This window comes from Asterias rubens, chromosome 16 (assembly GCF_902459465.1).
Source record: "Asterias rubens chromosome 16, eAstRub1.3, whole genome shotgun sequence".
NCBI lineage: Eukaryota > Metazoa > Echinodermata > Asteroidea > Forcipulatida > Asteriidae > Asterias > Asterias rubens.
Window position 1 is genome coordinate 4758174 of NC_047077.1, and position 23504 is coordinate 4781677.

At 39.6% G+C, this 23504-nt stretch overlaps 1 protein-coding gene across 1 annotated transcript in view; it reads right to left on the reverse strand.

The window, feature by feature from the left end:
* The window catches only part of LOC117301045, a 69710-nt gene that overhangs the window by 28194 nt on the left and 18012 nt on the right, over positions 1-23504 (reverse strand). Inside the window, exons 15-37 of the mRNA XM_033784929.1 lie at positions 23123-23362; positions 22605-22850; positions 21245-21478; positions 20726-20968; positions 19812-20054; positions 18812-19051; positions 17919-18164; positions 16976-17221; positions 15897-16142; positions 14910-15158; positions 14317-14556; positions 13434-13679; positions 11965-12210; positions 10193-10435; positions 8860-9102; positions 7536-7778; positions 7076-7318; positions 5685-5927; positions 5177-5419; positions 4718-4960; positions 3966-4208; positions 3313-3555; positions 1992-2234 (exon numbers count right to left, since the gene is read on the reverse strand). Coding sequence (XP_033640820.1) covers positions 1992-2234; positions 3313-3555; positions 3966-4208; positions 4718-4960; positions 5177-5419; positions 5685-5927; positions 7076-7318; positions 7536-7778; positions 8860-9102; positions 10193-10435; positions 11965-12210; positions 13434-13679; positions 14317-14556; positions 14910-15158; positions 15897-16142; positions 16976-17221; positions 17919-18164; positions 18812-19051; positions 19812-20054; positions 20726-20968; positions 21245-21478; positions 22605-22850; positions 23123-23362 — 5595 coding nt within the window. The remainder of the gene's footprint in view (positions 1-1991; positions 2235-3312; positions 3556-3965; positions 4209-4717; positions 4961-5176; positions 5420-5684; positions 5928-7075; positions 7319-7535; positions 7779-8859; positions 9103-10192; positions 10436-11964; positions 12211-13433; positions 13680-14316; positions 14557-14909; positions 15159-15896; positions 16143-16975; positions 17222-17918; positions 18165-18811; positions 19052-19811; positions 20055-20725; positions 20969-21244; positions 21479-22604; positions 22851-23122; positions 23363-23504) is intronic.

Consider the following 23504-nt stretch of genomic DNA (forward strand, 5'->3'; position numbering starts at 1 on the left):
ATAAGGGAGACTGAAAAACCACTACAGACACACTTCTACTTGGATACTCGGTAGGGTCCATAAGACAGGACTTAAAGCAGGGGTGCGTTTGTACAAGGTGCAAGTAAAAAAGACTCGTTGCTGCTTATAGGTGAGCAGTCACCACTCCCCTACACACCTCAACTGACGGGGAGGTGATGATGTTGCTGGGGAGTGAGTTCCACCAGATGACGGTTCTTGGGAAAAATTAGTTCGAGAATGACTTTATCATTGTTTATCCTGCCTGGGATGATCTGATATTAATTTTTTGTTTAGGTGGAATGATCTAGTATTACATGGGATTGCTGGGTTGAGGTATAGGTCTTGATTGACTGCACTAGCATGATCAATTAGAATCAATATATAGAAAAAGTAAAAAAGGAGGGCTGCAAAGTTCGTGAAAAAACCACTACAGACGCACTAGCAGTGTTACTGACATGCTTCAGGAACTGGAGCCAATGTCATAGTGTTGCTTAAGCGGAAACTAGTGCTTAACAATGGTCTGCTAATAAGCAGAAATGAGCAGGATACCAGTCACAAATTGAACATGCGACATTGTAGATTGGCTGGTAAACTAATTCTGGTGAGCATACCAGGCATGCAACTGCCCGATGAAAAAAAAGAGGAAACTTTTCGAGACCCACAATGGTACCCTAAAAAGTGTTGAGGTTTTTTATGCTCTTAGGATCAATCTTAGCATGTATGACAAAGACAAAGTGAAGTGTTTTATACAACTAAAATAACATGGAAAAACACCTTGCCTATGTATGCACCGTAATTCTAAGGTGGCAAAGCATCGGGAGTTGATTAAGTTGAGAAAAACTAACTATTGTTTCCCAGGTAATTATGAAATTTGCAGAAAATTATTATTCCCCCCCAAAAAAAAAAAAACTTTTTTTTTTTTTTTTTTTGTGGGGGGGGGGGAATAATAATTTTATGCAAATTTCATAACTACCTGGGAAACAATAGCTAGTTTTCCTCAACTTAATCAACTCCCGATGCTTTGCCGCCTTACAATGTTTGGTGAGAGCCACTTGTTCCCGCTTGCCGTCTTGCACATCACACAATATGCCATTCCTGGCTTGTCCACTTTCCGGACGGTTTCGGAGAGCAGTTTACCGTCTACATGTACGTCTTATTTTTCCAACCAGAACCACTTCCAGGTATTTTTTACTCCTTTACCTATGGCTTTAATTTGGCCAGGTACCACTCTGTCCCGCTCTAAAATATCTTTTCTTTTGGATGTCATTTTGACGGACGTTTGAAGATGCGACTGTTTCGTAGCGCAATGCAATGTGAGACTCGCACACAGCACAGCAGTATACATGTACGTTTGGTAACTAACTCACACACACATACATACATGTACAATACGTGTATACTATTGCAAAATAGCGGGACCAGACGAAGACATGACCTTAGACTCATTTCAAGGCTGTATAATAACTTGGTTTAGCACACAACTCGCCTGCGCCACGGGGTGCGTTCCACTGTTCCAGATTTTTCGACCGTACACACGGCTATTAATGACCGCACGCAGTGTGTAAACGTATGCATTGCTTGCTGTGGGCTTTAGATTGACCATGCAGTAGAATGGACTGCGTGCCGCGGCAGAGGCCAGACCATGCGTTACGATGCATTGTTGTAAATTGTCTTAAGATCGCGCTAACCGCGGAATGTTTTTCTTAGTGCTAATCAGTTTTTTAAAAACGCGGAAGAGTTGCATGCCTGGCATACATGTAAGTTGGTTTGTATGATCGATTGGCTGGTAAATTCCAAGTGGGCAACAGAGGTGCATGGCCTGATGGTTTTAGACCTACATGTATGATTCAATATCTGAACTACTTAAAGCCAAAAGTAAAAAAGACAGAGTTCAAAATCAAACTTTCCAGCCAATGTCTAAACAAAGCAGCGCAACTGAAATGGCTGTGGGATGAGCAAATCTATGAAAAAAAAGGCTACAGATTTCTTACCCGCAACAGTGACGTTAAACTGGCAAGTTGACATGAGTCCCACTGAATCCACTGCTGTGTAAGTCACTACAGTTGAACCAAGATTGAAGGTACTTCCTGATGCTATGTCAGAGTCCAAACTGATCAATTGACCATTATCAACAGCTGTGGGCTCAGTCCAGTTGACTTGAGCAGTGGACACGCCTTGGTCGGTGGGTACAGCCAGGTCACCAGGACAGTTGGATATCGCTGGAGGGGTGCCATCTAAAACAAAACAAAAACCAATGAGAATGCTTTTGATGTTGTAACCAATTAATGCTGAAAACAAGGAGGGCACATTACTATTTTGGTCAGGCAATAACGAGCATTAAACTTTAAGGAACACGTTGCCTTGGATCGGACGAGTTGGGTCTATAAAAAGTGTTTGGAACCGTTTGTTATCAAATGCATATGGTTAAAAAGATGTTTTAAAAGTAGAATACAATGATCCATACAAGTATCACTCAAAATTGCACGGTTTTCCTTTTACGTCGCGACCTAACACGGTCGGCAATTTATGGGAGTCAAAAATTTGACTCCCATAAATGCCCGACCGTGTTAGTCGAAGAGGTAAAAAGAAAACCACGCAACTTCAAGACATATTTGTGTAGATCATTGTATTCTACTTTTACATTATCTTTCCACCCATATGCACTTTATAACAAACGGTTACAGGACACTTTTCAAAGACCAACTCGATCGATCCAAGGCAACGTTTTCTTTTAAGTCTTAGAGTGGAAAATTAAAGAAAATTTCACTTTTGAAAATCTTTTCAGAGACTATTAAGAAGCTTGATGCCAGTTAAGATGGTATTAAGATGGTAATTTTTTAACGATGATAGACCTTAGTACAATTGAACCCTTCAAGCCCCCATCATAGAGCAACAAAAAAATGATAAACAATGGAAACACGTATTCCATTTGGCCGCTGATCACACGACGGGCAAAACGAGTAACCTTTTTTTGGTCTTAGTCTTAATTTAGCCATTATTATCTTTTTAGAAATATATTTTTAATGTCTTTGTCATTTTTTTTAATTTATGATGTTTGTTTTTTAGTTGCTAACAAGAATTATGGATTGCAGCCAAGGACAGGGAAAATAAAAAGAGGTAGATAGAGAAGAAGATGGAGTGATGCCATCGGGGTATATGCAGGAACAATACGGACCAGAACAGCAAGAAATAGAAATGAATGACATTTACATGAGGAGGGCTACATCTTATGCTGGACGAACAAAGCCTAAATGAAGATAATGAAAGAGCATTGAGAAATTTGGCGATTAAGTCTTTTTTTAAATCACTTACCAGCAACAGATACATTTAAGGAGCACATTCCCAAGTTACCAGACGGATCCACCGCAGTAAATGTGACCAGCGTGATGGAGCCAAGTGCGAGAGGTACTCCATCGTAATCGTGTGTCACCGTCACAATACCCGAGTTGTCCGTAGCATTCAGAAGGTCCAGGGTGAGGGAAACAAAGGAACCATTTTCCATTGTGCTTAATTGCATATCACCAGGACACGCTATGAAAACTGGTTCTTCAGAATCTGTAGGGTGAATCAAACAAGAAATGTTACCTTTTTAAAACCACTTGGCGTCGGAAGACAAATTTATTTCGAATTTTTTCTTACAGTGGACAGTTTATTACCAAAAGAAAAAACTTTGTAGCACCCTCATTTTTTTTAAACTATCAACGATGATGCCCTCGGGCAAATTTTCTCCTTTTGTAAAGAATGTTTTTGTATATTTTTTATTTTTTGTGTGATTTACATGTAAATGTCTTTTATAATTGTAAATTCACAGTGCAATTTGGTCGTTTGACCCCAAATCTTTGAATGGTTTTAAGTAAACCATAAACCACAAAACATTGATCACCAACAACTTATGCTCTGTCCAACCAGACCAACTTTGCATAGTGTGAGATCAAGTGGGATCTATTCATCTTTATTTTACTTACCCGTAATCATGGCATCAAAGGTACAGTTCCCAATGTTGCCTGCGGCATCTACAGCAGTGTAGACCACTGTTGTCGTTCCGATGGGTAAATTGTCCATGGGTTGGTAGTTGGAGGATGAGTTGACAACACCGACATTGTCAGTGAAAGTTGGGGCAATCCAGAAGGGACTCCCTGTGCTCTGACCTAGAGTGGCGCCACCGATGACATTGACTGGGCAGTCGGCAGACACTGGCTCTTCTTTGTCTGTATGCAATTATATTAACAACTTGATTCAGGTACACTCATAAATAATAATCCAAATAATAATAAAAATAATAGTTTATTTTATATAGCGCTTTATGCACCTGAAGGGCATCTCGAAGAGCTTCCAACATTAGTACCTTTATCAAACAATAAGCACAATTTATTCAGTTTTTCAAAAATAATACCCACAAGAGCTCTTGGTATGTAAGTGGACATTATACTTCATCCACGTCCCATACATGTAGGCAATATAAGGCCAAGTCACACTGCAGCGATAACGAAAGCGATAACGATAACGACGCAAAGAGAACGCATTCTATTGGTTGAAGTGCTTCACTCGGAATACGCACGTGCTTATTCAACCAATTGAGGGCGCGCATTTTTAACGTTCTCGTTTCTCATGGTCTGTGTGACCAGGCCTTTCTGATCTTTAGCTTCAATGCATATGGGATGCAGAGGCACTATGTGGTTTCCATTCCAAAAAATGTCAAAGATTACAAATGTCTTACCCGCAACAGTGACGTTAAACTGGCAAGTTGACATGAGTCCCACTGAATCCACTGCTGTGTAAGTCACTACGGTTGAACCAAGATTGAAGATACTTCCTGATGCTATGTCAGAGTCAAAACTGAACATTTGATCATTATCAACAGCTGTAGGCTCAGTCCAGTTGACTTGAGCAGTGGACACGCCTTGGTCGGTGGGTACAACCAGGTCACCAGGACAGTTGGATATCGTTGGAGGGGTGCCATCTAAGTACACACAGGGGAAAATGATGATCGTTGGTAATCATAATATAAACTCTACTAAAATCCTTAGTACAGTTGCAACAAAATTGCCAAACAGCTTTAAGAGGAAAACCACACATGTTTTGGTGTTGCATATTGACAGATGTTCAATTCCCGACTGGTTTTGGATTGTTACTGAAATCGTTGTTTGTCCTTATAAAAAAGCAACTTCATCCGTACCTATAATAGTCGCATTGAAGACACAGAACACGGTATTGCCAGCCTCATCCGTAGCGTTATATGTAATAGCGTTAACCGTTCCAAGTTGGAACATTTCTCCTGCATAGTGTGTAGTGATGGATACTGAACCGGAATTGTCTGTAGCATTTGGGTAATCCCAAGTAGGAGCTACCCAGGTGCCGTTAGCATCAGTCTTGGCCTCCATGTTAGATGGGCAGAAAGTGAACATCGGATCCTCAGCATCTGTAAACACAATCAAGCAATTAAGTTGATCAATGAACAATAAAACTAATGACTAATGGAATTTGTTGGACTTGGTCCCCACAGTTTACAGTCGTATTTTGTGGCAAGAGCAGGGATGTGATAGGCTGTTTGAGAAAAAAAATGAACTACATATGAGAGCAAGCTAGAAAGAAATTTTCCCTCTTTAAAACCACTTGATGTCGGAAGACGAGTTTATTTGATTGTGTGAGATCAAGTAGGATCTATTCATCTTTATTTTACATACCCGTAATCATGGCATCAAAAGTACAGTTCCCAATGTTGCCTGCGGCATCTACAGCAGTGTAGACCACTGTCGTTGTTCCGATGGGTAAATTGTCCATGGGTTGGTAGTTGGAGGATGAGTTGACAACACCGACATTGTCAGTGAAAGTTGGGGCAATCCAGAAGGGACTCCCTGTGCTCTGACCTAGAGTGGTGCCACCGATGACATTGACTGGGCAGTCGGCAGACACTGGCTCTTCTTTGTCTGAATGAAATTACATTAAAAACTTGATTCAAGTATATTCATAAATAATAACAAAAATAATAATAATAATAATCATCATTTTTTTATACAGCACTTTATATACACCCGAAGGGCATCTCAAAGAGCTTCCAACATTAGTACCTCTGGTCACTGTGCCATTGAAATCATTCCTTAAACCATCTCAGCTCCCTGGGGAGTATACACAGCTTGTGCAACAAATATATAACGCACTAAGCTAAATTAATCACAAGAACCATCTCTGCTCTCACAGGTACCCATGTAACCCGCTGGGTAGAAAGAAGCAATTACAGTTAAAGTGTCTTGCTCAGGGACACAAGTGTCACGACCAGGACTGGTTGAGGGATCACGTGGCCATGTTTAAACATGCGATAAAATCAACGTGAGGAGCGTTTAAACACGACTCGAGGCAGTTGATTCACAAGAGGGAGCTATCAGATGATTGCGCATATATTTCACACCCCAATTTTATGGCCATATTTGTAACTTGCGTGCAATAGTTTAAAACTTAGGTATGCAGATTCGGAAATCATGACTGCTTATTGGTCAACAGCTGTGGGAAATATTTTCTAGTCCCACTCTGAAATCATATACTGCATTCTGTGAGAGTCAATGCAGTTTCACACTTGTAGTGCTTACTGTAATGCAATAATGTTTGTACATGTACATGTAAACTAAAAACAAAACATAGGGTCAAAACACCATAAACACACTTTATTCAATTTTTTTTCAAAAAATGTGCTATTTGTGAGGTCAGAATCTTTAAAAAACAATTTAACTGAACAGTTTTGTTGTTGTGTGTCATTCTTTTCTTTGTTTGCAAGTTGGCTGGAATACATATTAATAATACCCACAAGAGCTCTTGGTAAGTGCACATTATACTCTATCTGCTTTTCGTAAAGTCCTTAAGACTCACCTTTTTCCAAGTTAGTTTCTTTCTAGTGCGCTATCATCTTGATGGAATAGCGCCTCACAAATTTTAATAGCTATGTTATGTTATGTTATCCTTCATCCACGTCCCATACATGTAGGCATTATGGTCTTCAACTTTGTAGCTTTGTTGCATATGGGATGCAGAAGAACTATGTGGTTTTCATTCCAAAAAATTGCAAAGATTACAAATGTCTTACCTGCAACAGTGACGTTAAACTGGCAAGTTGACACGAGTCCCACTGAATCCACTGCTGTGTAAGTCACTACAGTTGAACCAAGATTGAAGATACTTCCTGATGCTATGTCAGAGTCCAAACTGATCAATTGACCATTATCAACAGCTGTTGGCTCAGTCCAGTTGACTTGAGCAGTGGACACGCTTTGGTCGGTGGGTACAGCCAGGTCACCAGGACAGTTGGATATCGTTGGAGGGGTGCCATCTAAGTACACACAGGGGAAAATGATGATCGTTGGTAAACATAATATAAACTCCACTAAAATCCTTAGTAGAGTTGCAACAAAATTACCAAACAGCTTTAAGAGGGAAAACCACACATGTTTTGGTGTTGAATATTGACAGATGTTCAATTCCCGACTGGTTTTGGATTGTTACTGAAATCGTTGTTTGTCCTTATAAAAAAGCAACTTCATCCGTACCTATAATAGTCGCATTGAAGACACAGAACACAGTATTGCCAGCCTCATCCGTAGCATTATATGTAATAGTGTTAACCGTTCCAAGTTGGAACATTTCTCCTGCATAGTGTGTAGTGATGGATACCGAACCGGAATTGTCTGTAGCATTTGGGTAATCCCAAGTAGGAGCTACCCAGGTGCCGTTAGCATCAGTCTTTGCCTCCATGTTAGATGGGCAGAAAGTGAACATCGGATCCTCATCATCTGATAAACACAATCAAGCAATTAAGTTGATCAATAAAATAATGACGTATGGAATTTGTTGGACTTGGTCTCAACAGTCTACAGTGGTATTTTGTGGCAAGAGCAGGGATGTGATAGGCTGTTAAAAAAAAAAACCTGAACTACATATGAGAGCAAAGCTAGAAAGATTGCGGGCGTGAAAGCTTGCAGGTACGAAGCCTGCTTCCATACATTTATCTTTATTTTTGAATTACCTACTCTGAAATCTAGGGTGTTCCATATAATTTTATCTGCGAAAAAATATATACACATCAACATATTTTTAATTTGGGTGGGGGTGGTGATTAAAAAAAAGAAAAATGATTTTCAGTTACAAACAACAAAGAAACTGTAGATTCATTATGAATCCACACTCAACTGGATTTGTAACTGACCTACTGTTGAGTGTACAAACTAAAGTGATAGTACGACAGTGTTTCAAAAAAAAAACATGATTTAAAAAACTCAACTGAAAACATCTTATATTTTGATTTAAAAAAAAAAAAAATCCTGTAAAAATATTAACTTTAGTAAAATTGTAATCAAAACATTGTGCTTCATAATGTTGCAAGCACTGTATCATATGCTTATACATTGTTACAAAATGTTGTTTGACAAAGTACAAAATTTGGGTGAAACAGTTTAAGTCAGAGAATAGACTTTAAAGTGAAGATTCGTGACTACAATTTCCTTGCCTTCAGCTCGTACATTCTACCCACGAATCTACACTTTCTTGTCCATTCTCCTTAACATAATACAGCCTTTTTTAATTGTAAAGTGCATCGAGGGATCTGTGATCCAGAATGCCCTATATAAATGCTTTATCCTGAAGACAAGCAGAGTAAACTGTTTAAAAAAAAAACAACGAGACCACACCGACTCATTTCAAAGCCAACACTCCCACGAAGAAGGTTTACACAAGGTTGTACCTGCAAGTTTACTATTTATTTATAGTTTCAAACATATTTACCCACACCATGCTAAGCTTCAAACAATACTTATAAATAAAGGCCGTTTTATTATTTTTCTTATAACTATTATAGGGTTTGAAGGACAAACTAACCATAGACTGTCACATTGAATACACAGGTGTCGGAGTTGCTAGCCAAATCAGCACTATAATAGCGCACAGTGGTTACACCAATGGAGAAACTGTCATTAATCTGGTGGTTTGAGGTAAACGTCGAAACACCGACGTTGTCTTGAGCTGACACTGCACCCCAACTAACAATTGCTGTATCCCTGCCTTGGTCTGTCGACTGGCCGATATCCATGGGACAGTTCATGATGACTGGACTCTCCCTATCTGTAAAGCATTTATAATCATAATAGTATAAGGATTTTTGGTTGGTCTCAGTTGGGTTTGCTAGTCAAGTGTGCTTGTTAAAATTTATTGTCTATGTTTTATCAAATTTCAGTTCTCATAATGTATCTTTTGTCTTTTGCTTTTACATTTTTAATGTCTTGTCTATAAATATTCTCCTGTGCTTGTTAACAATTTTATATAAAAAATGTAAATCTGTATTTTAAAGGCAGTGGACACTATTGGTAATTACTCAAAACAGTTATTGGCATAAAACCTTACTTGGTGACGAGTAATGGGGAGAGGTTGATGATATAAAACATTGTGAGAAACGGCTCCCTCTGAAGTGACATAGTTTTAGAGAAAGACGTAGTAATCCACGAATTTGATTTCGAGACCTCAGATTTAGAACTTGAGGTCTCGAAATCAACAATCTAAACGCACACAACTTCGCGTGACAAGGGTGTTTTTTCTTTCATTATTATCTCGCAAGTTCGATGACCGATTGAGCTCAAATTTTCACAGGTTTGTTATTTTATGCTTATGCTGAGATACACCAACTGTGAAGGCTAGTCTTTGACAGTTACCAATAGTGTCCACTGCCTTTAATTCAGTCTTTCGACTGCGACAAACAGATGTTTTTACAATAAACCAGTATAAATAACAATAATATAAGTTATCACACAAGCACGAGAATCATCTGGAATGCTGAATAAACTGACCAGGTAAAAAGGTTGCTCTAAAAGTCATGCACTACTCAAAACTAAGTAAACGGTAGATAATTATTTGGTAGTTGGAACTTGCATCAAAACGCCACATGTAAATAATCAAAGTGTAATTTGTCTAAAATAGTAAAGATTTTGGTATAAATGATAAAGCTGCGTATTGACCCAATTCACCTGAGGTCATCATCAGAATAATCTTGGAACCGCCATACTGGTGGGCAATGTAACTGTGCGTTATTCAGTGAAGTGCGCATTTTAGGCGATGCGGCGTTTACACCTAAACCTATTGACCACCAAAATGGTGAGCGTACAGGCACAGTTGCCGTGTGTGATGTGCGTGCAAGGAGTCAATACAGTTCTTCCCTTACCTATAACTGAAATGTAGAAGTCGCAGGACGTGTTTCTTCCATCTTGAGCAGTTGCATTGTATACCACCAAGTATTGTCCAACCTCCAGCCGACTATTGTTGGCATAGTTGGATTCAACTAGGTCCATTACCGTGCCATTGTACATCGGGGGAGGCCAGAACACAACGGTGCTGTTGGACGAGGGGTCAGTGTCAAAGTCCATATCAGCTGGACAGGCAATGACCAGATCCAACAACTCATGGGCTGTGTAAAAGTCATGACCAAAAGAATACGTGTCAATGGAGGACTCTCAAGCTATACTCATTCAATGGACCATAATAATAATTATAACCATATTTTTTTTCAAAGGACACAAAGTGCTAGGGGAGTAATACATGTACAACCAAGAACCTAGATGAGATTATCCAATACGATTACAAAAATACATATTAAATGCAGCAGAAACAAATACAAATTAGATGGTAAGATTGATCAGATGTGTTAAACTGCTCTACGCATGAAGCGTTCCGACACGTCATCACCCTGCCAGCTTAGAGGGTAAAGCACGGATCAAATAATGGAACACGCAGGCAGAGCACAGGATAGGCCACTTAGACTTAAGCTCGTCTTTTTATGTCTGGGGCAGGGAGTAGACACAAAGTATAATGGCAAAAGAAACAATTCAAGGGGAGTTGAACCCATTAGCAAACTCTTGGTGGCCAATGTCTTCGGAACTTCTTAAATATTGGAGACAGGATGCCACCCTCAGCCAAACTCACTTCAAGCATGGAGGTAGAAATAGGAGGAGTTGGAACGAAGCAGGGATCAAAGGATCAATGTCTAGTGCCGCGGTCGTAAAAAACAGCACGAGTAAACAACAGCCACTAATCCCATTAAACTAATTACACCTCTGGCCTGGTCGCACCCGGTCCCAAACACACACACCGCGTTGCACTGTGGGTACTGATGCGCGTGCGCAAAACGAACTCAATTAATTTACAGAAGTGCATAGGAAAAACATTGAGCTATTTTTTCTTACAAGATTTTAAACTATAAAAAAAAGGTGTTGACATATTTTGTAGAGACTCAAGGACTTTAACGTTTGTGTTATACAGAACGTCTTCAAACAATACACCAAATGTTTTGTGGTAAAGTTGTGCACAAACGCCAGCTTTACAGCTTTACAGAAGTAGACAAAAACCTACACTTACAGCAGATGCAATTTGTGCGACTCGACAATCTAACAGCAGGGCACAATTTCATAGAAATGCTTAAGCACCAAAAGTATAGCTAAGCATGACATAATTAAGATATATTTGGTTTGCGGTAACACCATTTGTGTATCTACTTGCCAGGTAGAGTTTGTTCTTGTCGGGAGACTTCTCAGTTCTTTTCAGAACTGTCCTGCTTATTAACTGTTACCTGGACGGATGGTATAAAATAGGCTAGGACTGCTACTAATTTGGCTTATAGGATCGTAATTAACTGCACTACCGCGGAGTCAGTTCTGGGTTTGGTCTCGACGTTTCGACTAGCTTGCTCTAGTCATCGTCAAATCCTATAGACATAATTAAGCTTACCAGAATAAGGTAACCCGCCAAAACATCATTCCAAATGTACAATCTGTGACTGGTATCCTACTTATTTTTGCTAAGCAGAAAACTGTCTAAGCAACTCTAGGAAATTGGGTAAAGGTTTCTATTTAAATGCAAGCATGAAAATGGGTTTGTCTAGACAAATCCTCTTTCTATGACAACCAAAAAAAGAGGTGTACCCCATTCAATGTTACTTACGGAAGACGGTGACACTGAAGGAGCAGTTGACCGTGTTTCCTGAAGGATCTGAGGCACTGTAGACAATGAGGGTTGTACCAACAGAGAACACTCCAGGCTCTTCAGTCAATGGAGTCACCACAACAGACTTAGAGTTATCAGAAGCTACTGGGATGGTCCAGTTGACGAATGTGGTGTTAACACCTGGCGTGGGTATGATAGCCTCCAAGTTCGACGAACACATCGTAAATATGGGGTCTTCATCATCTGTTGAAATTGTAGCCGATCAAGAATTTTTCAATAAAAATGCACAGTTTAACCTTTCAAACTTATACTGGGTTAGACTAAATTAATCTTCAACTTCTAGTTTTTACTGAAAACATCATCCGACCAGCATTTTATCAGATGGTATCATGATCTTATGTGTGCCTATTTTGAGTACTACAGTGCCCAATTTCATGGCTCTGCTTACCGCTGAATTCTGCGCTTACGAACACGATGCCCCGCTCACGTGCAAGCGCCAAATTTCTGCGCTAGCCTTGTGAGCGTAGAATGCCTGGTAACGTGGAGTACGCACGTGCAGAAGCCCAAATTCGCCGCTAACCCGTCAAATACGCTTGCCGTAAGCACATAATTCCCGGCTTCCGTAAGCGCCGATTCCGTGCTTACGGTAAGCAGAGCTATGAAATTGGGCCCAGCTGAAACAAGCAACAATGATTTGGGGTTTTCTCAGGTGTAAGCTTTTAAAAAAATGTTCTAAAAAAAGAAAACATTCCTGTAGGCACTGTTTACTCGGTACTTTCCCGAATCCTGTGAAAAAAATGTCACAGGCATATTTACTCGGGTAGGATTCGAACCCACGACCCTTGCAATTCTAGAGCAGTGTCTTACCAACTAGACTACCGAGGTTGCCCGGCAGCTAAAGGCAGTTCGAATCCTATGTTTTGGCAGCGGTACCGCAACGATATAAGAGATGTTAAATTTTGCATCGGCAATAAAGAATATTAATTTTGGTTTTTACCCATACACCGATGTGTGTTAGCACTGTATACTCAGTACTTTGCCGAGTCCTGTGAACAAATATCACAGGAATATTACTTCTTTTTTGTTTTAAAGGACTCGGGAAAGTACTGGGTATACAATGCTAACACACATCAGTGTATGGGTAAATACCAAAATTAATATTCTTTATCCCTGATGCAAAATTTAACATCTCTTATTCCTGTAGGCATACGCCCGCAACCAGAATATTCTGTTAGACTGCGGCATTGTGCTGAACTTCAGGGAAAAAATCCTAGTTAGAATTCGTTAATATATTGAGCATTCCAATGTAATGTTGTCGTGGCCCAACAGACTGGTCCGTGTGCATACGCTGGAATACTTATCCGATCCAAGATGGGCGCTCATATCATTCAGGTATTTCGCACAATTCCCTACGAGCCAATGCTTGTGAATTAGTTGGTTGAGATCCCGACGGAATAGAAACTCACCAGTAACGATGACCTCAAATTCACATATTCCTGAGTTTCCGGCGCCATCAACAGCCACGTAGGACACCGTTGTTGAGCCAATGCCAAATTCATCCCCTGGTCGTTGGCTGCTTCCTGCTGATATCATTACTCCACTGTTATCAATCACTGTAGGCACCGCCCAACTCACAGAAGCTACAGCACTTCCTAGTGCAGTTGTAGCCGTCACGTTCGGCAGGCAGTTCTCATAAACTGGACCTTCAACATCTGGAATACAAGGTTCATTTGCACACTCTCAGAACGCTTCAAATACTTTGAAATTAGCTGCATAATCACACAGCATAAAGTCAAGAAAATCTACACTAAACCACAGGTCTTGTCGCACAGACATCTCCACAGGCCAGAACTATTGTTTACAAGACCTACAAAATTTCTTTCTTTTTTAACATTTTCACTAAACATCTGGGAGAAAGACTAGAATTTAACATATACATATTTTTTGTTAATATTCAAAAGAATTTTGTTTGGCAGAAAAATCTCAAATGTAGGACCTGAGCTATGGGGCTAATCACAGACATAAAGAACCTATAGACGGACAGTAGGGGGCGCCAAACTAATTTTGTACTTTCTCAAACCATGCCATTCTACCTTTGATTGCTGTATAGCCAGCAAGTTTACAATACAGACTGGGAAGCGGCAGTAGAGGGACAACCTTAAGGAGTGTAACTTATTTTCATCAAGTATCAAGAAACAAAGGTACACCCACAGTACATTTTTGTTAATGCATATAGCTTAACACAAAACAAAACACTAAATAAATTTCATCTTCTGAAAATGGACAAAACAGCAAGTCGGAAACGGATTTCAGCTGAAACGTGAAAGAAATTTGTCATGTTTTACTTACCTTCCACCTCAATGTCAAATGTACAAGTTTGTTGGTTTCCGGCAGCATCTGTTGCTCTGTAAACCACTGTTGTCACTCCCACTGGAAACTCATCATTAGGTCTATAATTGGCATCAATGTTTGTCACATTCACGTTGTCCATAGCTTCAACAGTGAAGTTGACAGAGGCGTTGTAGCGTCCGGGATCGTTGGGTTCCTTCATGTTTGATGGGCAGATGGAAAATACTGGATCCTCATCATCTACAAATAACAATAATAAACAGTTCTCAATTAGCTCACAGTGGCTTCTTGCACAATGGAGAACGCATCTGCAAGTAACAATAATACACAGTTCTTAATTAGCTCACAGTGGCTTCTTGCATAGGGCATCTACAACCATTCCTCAAACTTTCTCAACTCCTTTGGGAGCAAACACAACCACAAGCATGTTACTCGGGTGGGATTCGAACCCACGACCCTTGCAATTCTAGAGTAGTGTCTTACCAACTGATTACCGAGGTTGCCCGGTAGCTAGAGGCAGTTCAAATCCTACGAGATGTTAATGCAAGGGTGAACATGTTGAAATCATTACTGTGAATTCATAGCCAACTTACCCACTACTAGAACATTGAAGGAACAGTTGTCTCTGTCTGTGATGTTAGCAGCATCTATAGCTGTATACATCACAACTGTACTGCCAACAGGGAACTCAGTTCCTGGTTCTTGAGATGCTGATAGTGATACCAGCTCTACACTATCAAATGCTTGAGGAGTTGTCCATGATATGTTAGCAAAGTCTTCACCAAGATCGGTAGTTACATTGATGTCCATTGGGCAACCCATGATGACTGGGGGATGTACATCTTAAGGTAGAAAAAATTTAAAAATATGTTTTGTTTATAGGAGATCGAATCTCCAAGTTTTGACATAGAAAGTTAATTCCTGTCCTCTGGTCTACAACAAACAAACCACGCACGTAACCTGTGACAACTGTACCCAATCAGTGTTACCCCCTTTTTCAAAGATTTTGTGCACCTGCCCAAAACAGGACATGATATTCACTGCCGAGGTCCGAAAGACATTTCCACCTTTAGGTAATGAAATCTGGAGCTTCTAGCATGTAGCTCAAAGAGCAGGTATTCTTTTTATCCATCGATAATAACAACTTCAACTTTTAACTAGGTATTTATTCAAACAATAGTCTGAAATTTGTCACTCCACGATAGCTATACTTGGCCTACTATGAATGCGACAATAAAAAAAAACATTTGTGATCTGTGGGCCGCTATAATAAATCACTTACTGAAACGTTTACAAATGTATGCCTGCAAAATAGTACCGGTGTATACAATCTGCCTTTTCAAATAAGTCATGCTATTTCACTTACTGAATTCAAAACATCACTTAAAAGTTACTTTTTCCAAACTTACGTTGCTTACTAGGCTATTCATTTTGATTCTCAATACTTTGTATTGTTAGTTGTTGAGTGCTGGTATACATGTATTATGATTGTATAGCGCTGTAGTACTTATTTTCGTGTAAGAACCCTATACATAAATGCCTACTGTAGATTATTAATATTATTAATATTTTTCTCATACCTATAACAGAAACGTAGAAGTCACAGGATGTGACTCTTCCATCTCGGGCAGTAGCATTGTATACAACCAAGTATTGTCCAACCTCCAGGTAGCTATTGTTGGCATAGTTGGATTCAACCTTTTCCATTACAGTGCCATTGTACATTGGGGGAGTCCAGAACACAGTCGAGCCGTTGGACGAGGGGCCATCAGTCTCAAAGGACACGTCGTCTGGACAGACTATCCTCAGCTCTTCTGGTACGTACGCTGTATTCAAATCACAACCCCAAAAAACAATTTACTTGAAGGGGAAACGACTTTTGTAAAGTTTATAAGAAGACAACGCTGTTGTAGCTGCAAGGTTTTGGTCAGTTTACCAGTGGATGTTCAATTTAACTTTTTGTTAAATTACTTGAAGGGGGAAACGGCTTTTGCAAAGTTTATACGAAGACAAGGCTGTTGTTGCTGCAAGGTTTGGGTTTAGTTTACTAGTGTATGTTAAATGTAACTCTTTAGCATGCATACCACTCACAGCCGTCATGTCTTCTACTCCTTAAACCACTCATAACTGTCCTCAAAATTTGACAGGTTTGTATTTTGAGTTTGATGGAGAGTACCATCTCAAGGCAAAGATGTCAAAAATAGCAGACACAAAGTCTACAGCTGGTGAAGTAGGCATTTTTGTTTTTTACATATACAGATATAATTTGAATGTTAACTTTATATTAATATTTCAGTTTCTCTGACGTAATAAGTATCACTACACCACAAGGGGAAACTGACTGGCAACATAACATTTTATGAACAAGATAAAATTCACTAAAGTGGGATTTGAACCCACAACTTCCGGATTTACCAACTTAGTAACCAACAAGTAAAAAGAATAGACGAATCCATTAAGTTCCGCCCCATTGCGTACTGACCAATCACAACCCATTGCACAACTCAAAGTCCGACACTATAAGGTCCGACATGTGTGCACGTGTGCTTGGCACGCGCGGCACAGTTGGGCAGAATGGCATTGGAGAGGCGCACGTGTTCTTGCTCGCACATGCGCCATGGGCAGAGCTTAATGGATCGGTGTATTAAAGACAACTTACGTCGGACGATAACATTAAAGGAGCAGTTGGCAGTGTTTCCTGAAGGATCTGAGGCACTGTAGACAATGAGTGTTGTACCAACAGAGAACACTCCAGGCTCTTCAGTCAATGGAGTCACCACAACAGACTTAGAGTTATCAGACGCTACTGGGATGGTCCAGTTGACAACGGTTGTGTTGACGCCCGGATCCATAATCTCAACATCAATGTCCATGGAACAGTTCAGGAACGTAGGAGGTTCATCATCTGTTGAAAAATTAAAACAGTCAGAAGTTTCAATATCAAAGGAAGTCTTCATGGCATTACTAGGACCATTTCTGAGCCATGCCTTTCTATTTAGTCTGGCTTAGGCTTAGGCTTAGGCTTAGACAAAACAGAACCTAATGCATGGATTAAACAAAGGCCTTTGTTCTTGTTATGCACAGCTTATCTTGGCATGACAGATGTTTCATGTTGTGTCCATCTTGCATTGAATCTATTTTTAAAAACTAATGTATCAAAACGGTGGCAGGGAGGTAAACAAATCTACCTCCTTTAATTATAAGACAAGCAAATCAGACATATTTAAAGAGTGATCATGGCTGGTACAATGCCTTATTTTGTTCACAGGTGAATAATCAATATGATTTCCTCAAAAAACAAATCTTCTGTCACCACGTCACAAGAAGGGTAAGCTTTTGTTTTCTCAAGGCATGGCATTTGGCGGTGTCAAAAACAGTACAAGCACGATGTTATTGAGCACGAGGGCCTACATGTGGCGAAGACTTTTTTTAGCCTTTCAGAATAGTCAATCTAACAATTTTGACGATTTCCCTAACCCTACTAAAGTACAGATAATATAATAAGTGTAAATTTGATACAGTTTTTGCCAAGTATTTAAAACTAAATAGCCTGAACTTATCAACGTTTTTAAAACCTTGTAATTATTAAAAAGCGAACTCACCAGTGACGATGACCTCAAATTCACACCGTCCTGAGTTTCCCTCATCATCAAGAGCAACGTAGGTCACCGTTGTTGAGCCAATGCCAAATTCATCTCCTGGGCGTTTGTTGCTTCCAGCTGATATCATTACTCCACTGTTATCAATCACTGTAGGCTCCACCCAACTCACAGAAGCTACATCACTTCCTAGTGCAGTTGTAGCCGTCACGTTCGGCAGGCAGTTCTCATAAACTGGACCTTCAACATCTGGAATACAAGGTTCATTTGCACACTCTCAGAACGCTTCAAATACTTTGAAATTAGCTGCATAATCACACAGCATAAATTCAAGAAAACCCACACTAAATCGCTTGGACATCTTCACAGGCCAGAACCATTTGTTGTGCAGAACAAATAAAAAAGATTGGACCTTGCACATCTTGATCATATTAATAATTGTTTGATTTGTCATTTTTTTCAAAGGGAAACAAATAATGCGTGTTGCAACACTTAAACGACAGATCTATGTATGCTGTAAGAACTTCATAAGCAATTTTCTGAACTTGGATATTTTTAGTTCTCACAAGTGCAAGAGAAGAGTATGGAAAGATATAGCCGTTCTGCATCCCTCGAACCAGGCAAGAAAGCCAAGTTGAATATGCGCCACAGACACACTTAAATGTCTATATTCCACAGCGCAAGTACGAAAATAAAGTAATCTTCAAACAAACTTGGTGTGCAATAAAATACGGACTACGCAGAGTTGGAACGGCGCATTAGAACAGGGTGTGAATTAAAACCAAGCAGTATAGAACAATACATGTATCACACTCTTGTTGCTATGGGTTGACCAATCAAAATGTGGAGGAAGTTTTCTTGATGATAACAATTATCTTAGTCTATTATATCTTTACCTTCCACCTCAACGTCAAATGTACAAGTTTGTTGGTTTCCGGCAGCATCTGTTGCTGTGTAAACCACCGTTGTCACTCCAAACAGAAACTCGTCATTAGGTTCATAATTGAAATCAAGGTTTGTCACATTCACGTTGTCCATAACTTCAACAGTGAAGTTGACCGAAGCATTGTTGCTTCCGGGATCATTGGGTACTTTACGGCTCCTTGGGCAGCGGACAAAACGAGGCTTCTCATTATCTGCAAAAGAATTCCAAGACATCGATGAGGCACGTCACAATCCTTATTTATACTTTCCTGACAATGTCAAACTCAGTCAAGGTATGCCACTATAATAACATTGTAATTTATTTATTATATTTATTCAAAACACATCCAATAGCACAGCTAGCGCCAATATAACAGAATGAAATATTGTTATTTCTTGAGAGAGGGACCACCACAAATGGCCATGTAAAGGCGAGGGCTACACGTAACTGCTAAAAAAACATTGGGAACAAGGATGATCCTAACTGTTGAATTATGAAATGCTATTCCCCATGGGCGAATAGGTCTTTTTGATCGCCGGTGCAGATGGGAGTAATAGTGAATGTCACGTGAAGTAAGTTTCACCAATCAAATGACAAGGATCTGTATGTCAGTTATATAAACTCTACTATAACTGATCACACAAGAGCCTGCAGGGTCGAGTGAACAACCAAAATATAAAAGTAAAGTAGTCCCAGAAAAAAAGGGAAACTGCCAATGTAGGAAAATACGCTCATTTGGTGGAGCACAGGCTGGTAAATGCAGAGGTTTGCAGAGGTTGCAGGTTCAAAATCCTGTTTCGACAGTCAATTTTTATGTGTTTTTCCCTACATAAATTTACATTTTCTCGATCAGTTCCCTAGTAAGACTTGATATCAAACAGGAAAAGGCAAAACTTCATCAAAATCCTGATACAAAAAGGTGTTAACAAACAGCATAAAATATATCACTTGACTCTAATTGGTCAACTTACCCACTACTGTAACATTGAAGGAACAGTCATCTCTTAAGTTGGCTGCATCTACAGCTGTATACAACACAGATGTAATACCAACAGGGAACTGGGTTCCTGGTCCTTGAGATACTGATAGTGATACCAGCTCTACATTATCAAAAGCTTGTGGGGCTCGCCAAGATACGTTAGCAAAGTCTTCACCAAGATCGGTAGTTACATTGATGTTCATTGGGCAACCCATAATGACTGGAGGCGAGAGATCTGAAGTGGGAAGAGTCAATAATAATAGAAAATGACACACAATGCTTAGTAAACATTGGAGACTTTCAAATGGATTGATAATAGGTGCAGGTGTTAAACACTGGTAAAACAAAACAAAAAAGAGTTTTGCATACTTTTCTATTTTTTCAAACTGGACGAAGCCGATTCCAATTTTCATTGACATGGCCAAGTGGTCCAGCGCATCAATTTTGGTGGCTAGGTACATGTATAAGTCATAGCTAAGTCACCAGAGTGTTGGTTCAAATCTCAGTGTCCTTGAACAATACACTTACTAGACATACATGTATAGTTGCTTCTCAGCACACAGGAGTAAGTTGATGTGAATAACTAGCAACCTATGCCTGTTCAGTCACAGGTGCTGCATACTCCTAAGGAGTTGAGATGATTTGATGTTAAACAATGGAAACGTGCACATGTGTATGCGCTGCACACAACACTTAGCCAATGATACCTCTTCATTGACCTCAGTGAGTGGATTGTTTCGGGCTTGTGAAGTCATATACAATGGATGTATAATACTGTGAGGCGCTCTGAAGGGCAAACGTACAAATTGCAAGTGTTGATTTATGACGTTTTCCCCAATACTTGGCTTTGCAAAAAGCACTAAAGCAAAGACATACTTTATCTCCTTCCCTTATCAACAGACTTACCTACTACAGTGACATTAAAAACACACTCTGCCGTGTTGTTAGCGCCATCACTGACAGTGATAACGACCTCAGTGGTACCAGTTGGAAACCTATCCAAAGAGTAAAAGTTTTGCTCCACGGAAAATGCATCAGAGTTATCGGTGATGTTAAGCCTAGTCCAGTTTGCTGTGGCATTTGGTTGACTGCCGTACAAGTACAGATCCATGGACTCGGGACAGTTTTCTACGACAGGATCTTCAGTATCTGTTGTAATAAATAGCAGTGAATTTGTCCCATTATTCCTAGATGAGTACACTCACTCACTCACTCAGTCGACCCGAGTTGTCGCGTTGAGGCATGTTTGAGTCGCGCTCAAGTATAAGAGGAGCATAAGTACATAAGTAAGTATTGCTGGTGACTATTGGATTTCCAGTTATCATGTCTTTCACATCTTTGCGAGTGGAACGCAACACAAAAATAAAAGTGGTACATGTGACCCGTGCAGTGGGCTGCACTAAGAAAATCCATTTAAAAACTTACCATTTGCAAAGATGGTGAAATTACATACTGCTCGATTTCCACTTGGATCCACACCCTCGTAGATGACAAAAGTTGTCCCAAAAGGAAATTCTATGTCTGGACTGAAGTTACTTGTGATGTTGACTGTCCCAGAGTTGTCCTTGAACACCGCTGGATACCAGTGAACGACTCGTGACTCATTGTTCATGATCACAACGTCAGTCGGGCATTGTGTGACAACAGGTCTTTCATCGTCTGAGGAAGGTAGACCAAAACTTAAAACAGTGATACAGATTTTATGACAAAAGGACAAGCTTCTTAAAGGTAGAGCTTCTTAAAGGTAGTGTCATGGATTTGTTGTTGTCTATTAGGTAATGCTGATTTACATGTATAGGCAAAATTTTAAAAAAAAGTACAAATTTAAACAAAATTATAACAAAAAAGGACAATAAAAATCACAACAGGCGGGCAGAATGTGACAACATGTCTTTCATTGTCTGAGAAAGGTAGACCAAAACTTAAAACAATGATACAGATTTTAAGACAAAGAATAAGGCACGTTGTATAGAGCTTCTTAAAAGTAGTGTCATGGATTTGTTGTTGTCTATTACGTAATGCTGATTTATAGAATAATAAAAATCCCATGTGAAAGCTTCAGATTTATACAGTGGCTAATTGCTGAGAAAACAGCAACAAAGTTTGTGTTTTCACATGAACATTGATTCCATCCATGTTTAGTGAGGTGACAGCATGCTCATACTGCAATGGCTGCAGCATTTGCATACCAATACCTACCCTAAGACATGTAATAAATCTGAGAACAAATTAATGCAAAATTTGTTTCTCAGATTCAAATGTTTACGAGTGAAAAAGTATCCCAACCATATTTCTTCAAATGGCATCCTTTCTCAACATAATTTATACTATTAGCAGCTACAGTGCTTATTACCAAGTAAATTTTTGATGGTCAAACATTTTTTGAATAATTTACAAATCTAGCACCCTACCTTTCAGCATAAAAAGCAGCTAAACTAAAAAGCATTATGCTTACCAGTTATCAACCAAAATACAATACCGTATGTACCTTTTGGTGACTTGGTATCCTGCTTCATTCTTGCTTAGCAGAAAATGTTTTTAAAAGCTTTAGCAGCTCTGGGGCCCTGGATTGGTAATATCTTAAAGATTACTAGTGTTCAGTCTGGGTGCTGATCATTAAGTTCATGCCCGTAAACTGTCAGAGTAATGTTTCTGTCTAAATGACTGTCAACTACCATTTCAAGATCCTGCAAATCCTCAGTGCTTATTTTGATTGCAGCAATGGAAAAAAGAAGGAAAAGGGAATTCAGTTTATAACCGTCAGATGGGCGACATTATCACTTACCAATAACCTCCACAATAAATGTACAGGAGGCATTGTTGCCATTACGATCTACAACAAGGTATGATACTTCTGTAGTGCCGATATAAAACAGGCTGGCGTTCTGCTTGCTGACGTTAAACACAACAATCTCTTCATTGTCCATGTATTGTGGCAATGGCCACGTCACATTGGCTGAATCTAGTCCTTGGTCTGTTGGAACCTTAATGTTCGAAGGGCATATAATCACTGGCACCTGCATGTCTGTTGCTGTAACAAAAAAAAAGTTTAACCAAAAACTGTTAAATTAGGTATTCATTAATCAAATTAATATCAATACAATGTTAGTTTTAAATTGCTCATCGTCTTAATCTTTCCTAATATTGCAACTCCTGCACCTTCACCTAAACGGGTGAGCAGACTGTCTTCACACCAACAAATTATTTTGAGTAATTACCAATAGTGTCCAGTGCCCTCAAGTAGCAAAAAGATATGCATGCAATTTTGGTTTTTATTTGAAAAAGAAAAAAAAATGAACTTACGATAAACAATGGCTTGGAATGTGCAGTTGACACTGTTGCCTGATGGATCAGTTGCTGTGACTGTGATGTCTGTTGTACCAACAAGGAACTCAAACCCAGATGGATGGGTAGACTCAATAGTGACCATTTCCATAGAGTTGTCAGTGGCGGTGGGCATGGACCAGGTAAGGGACACGTTTGCGCCACGGTCAGCAAACGCCTCAACATTTGCAGGACAAGTGACGACTGGATTCTCATAATCTGCAAACATAAAATGTTTATTTCAAAGACTTTAGAAGCACTTTGTACTAGATTTGAATCCCACCAGGTAAGGGACACGTTTGCGCCACGGTCAGCAAACGCCTCAACATTTGCAGGACAAGTGATGACTGGATTCTCATAA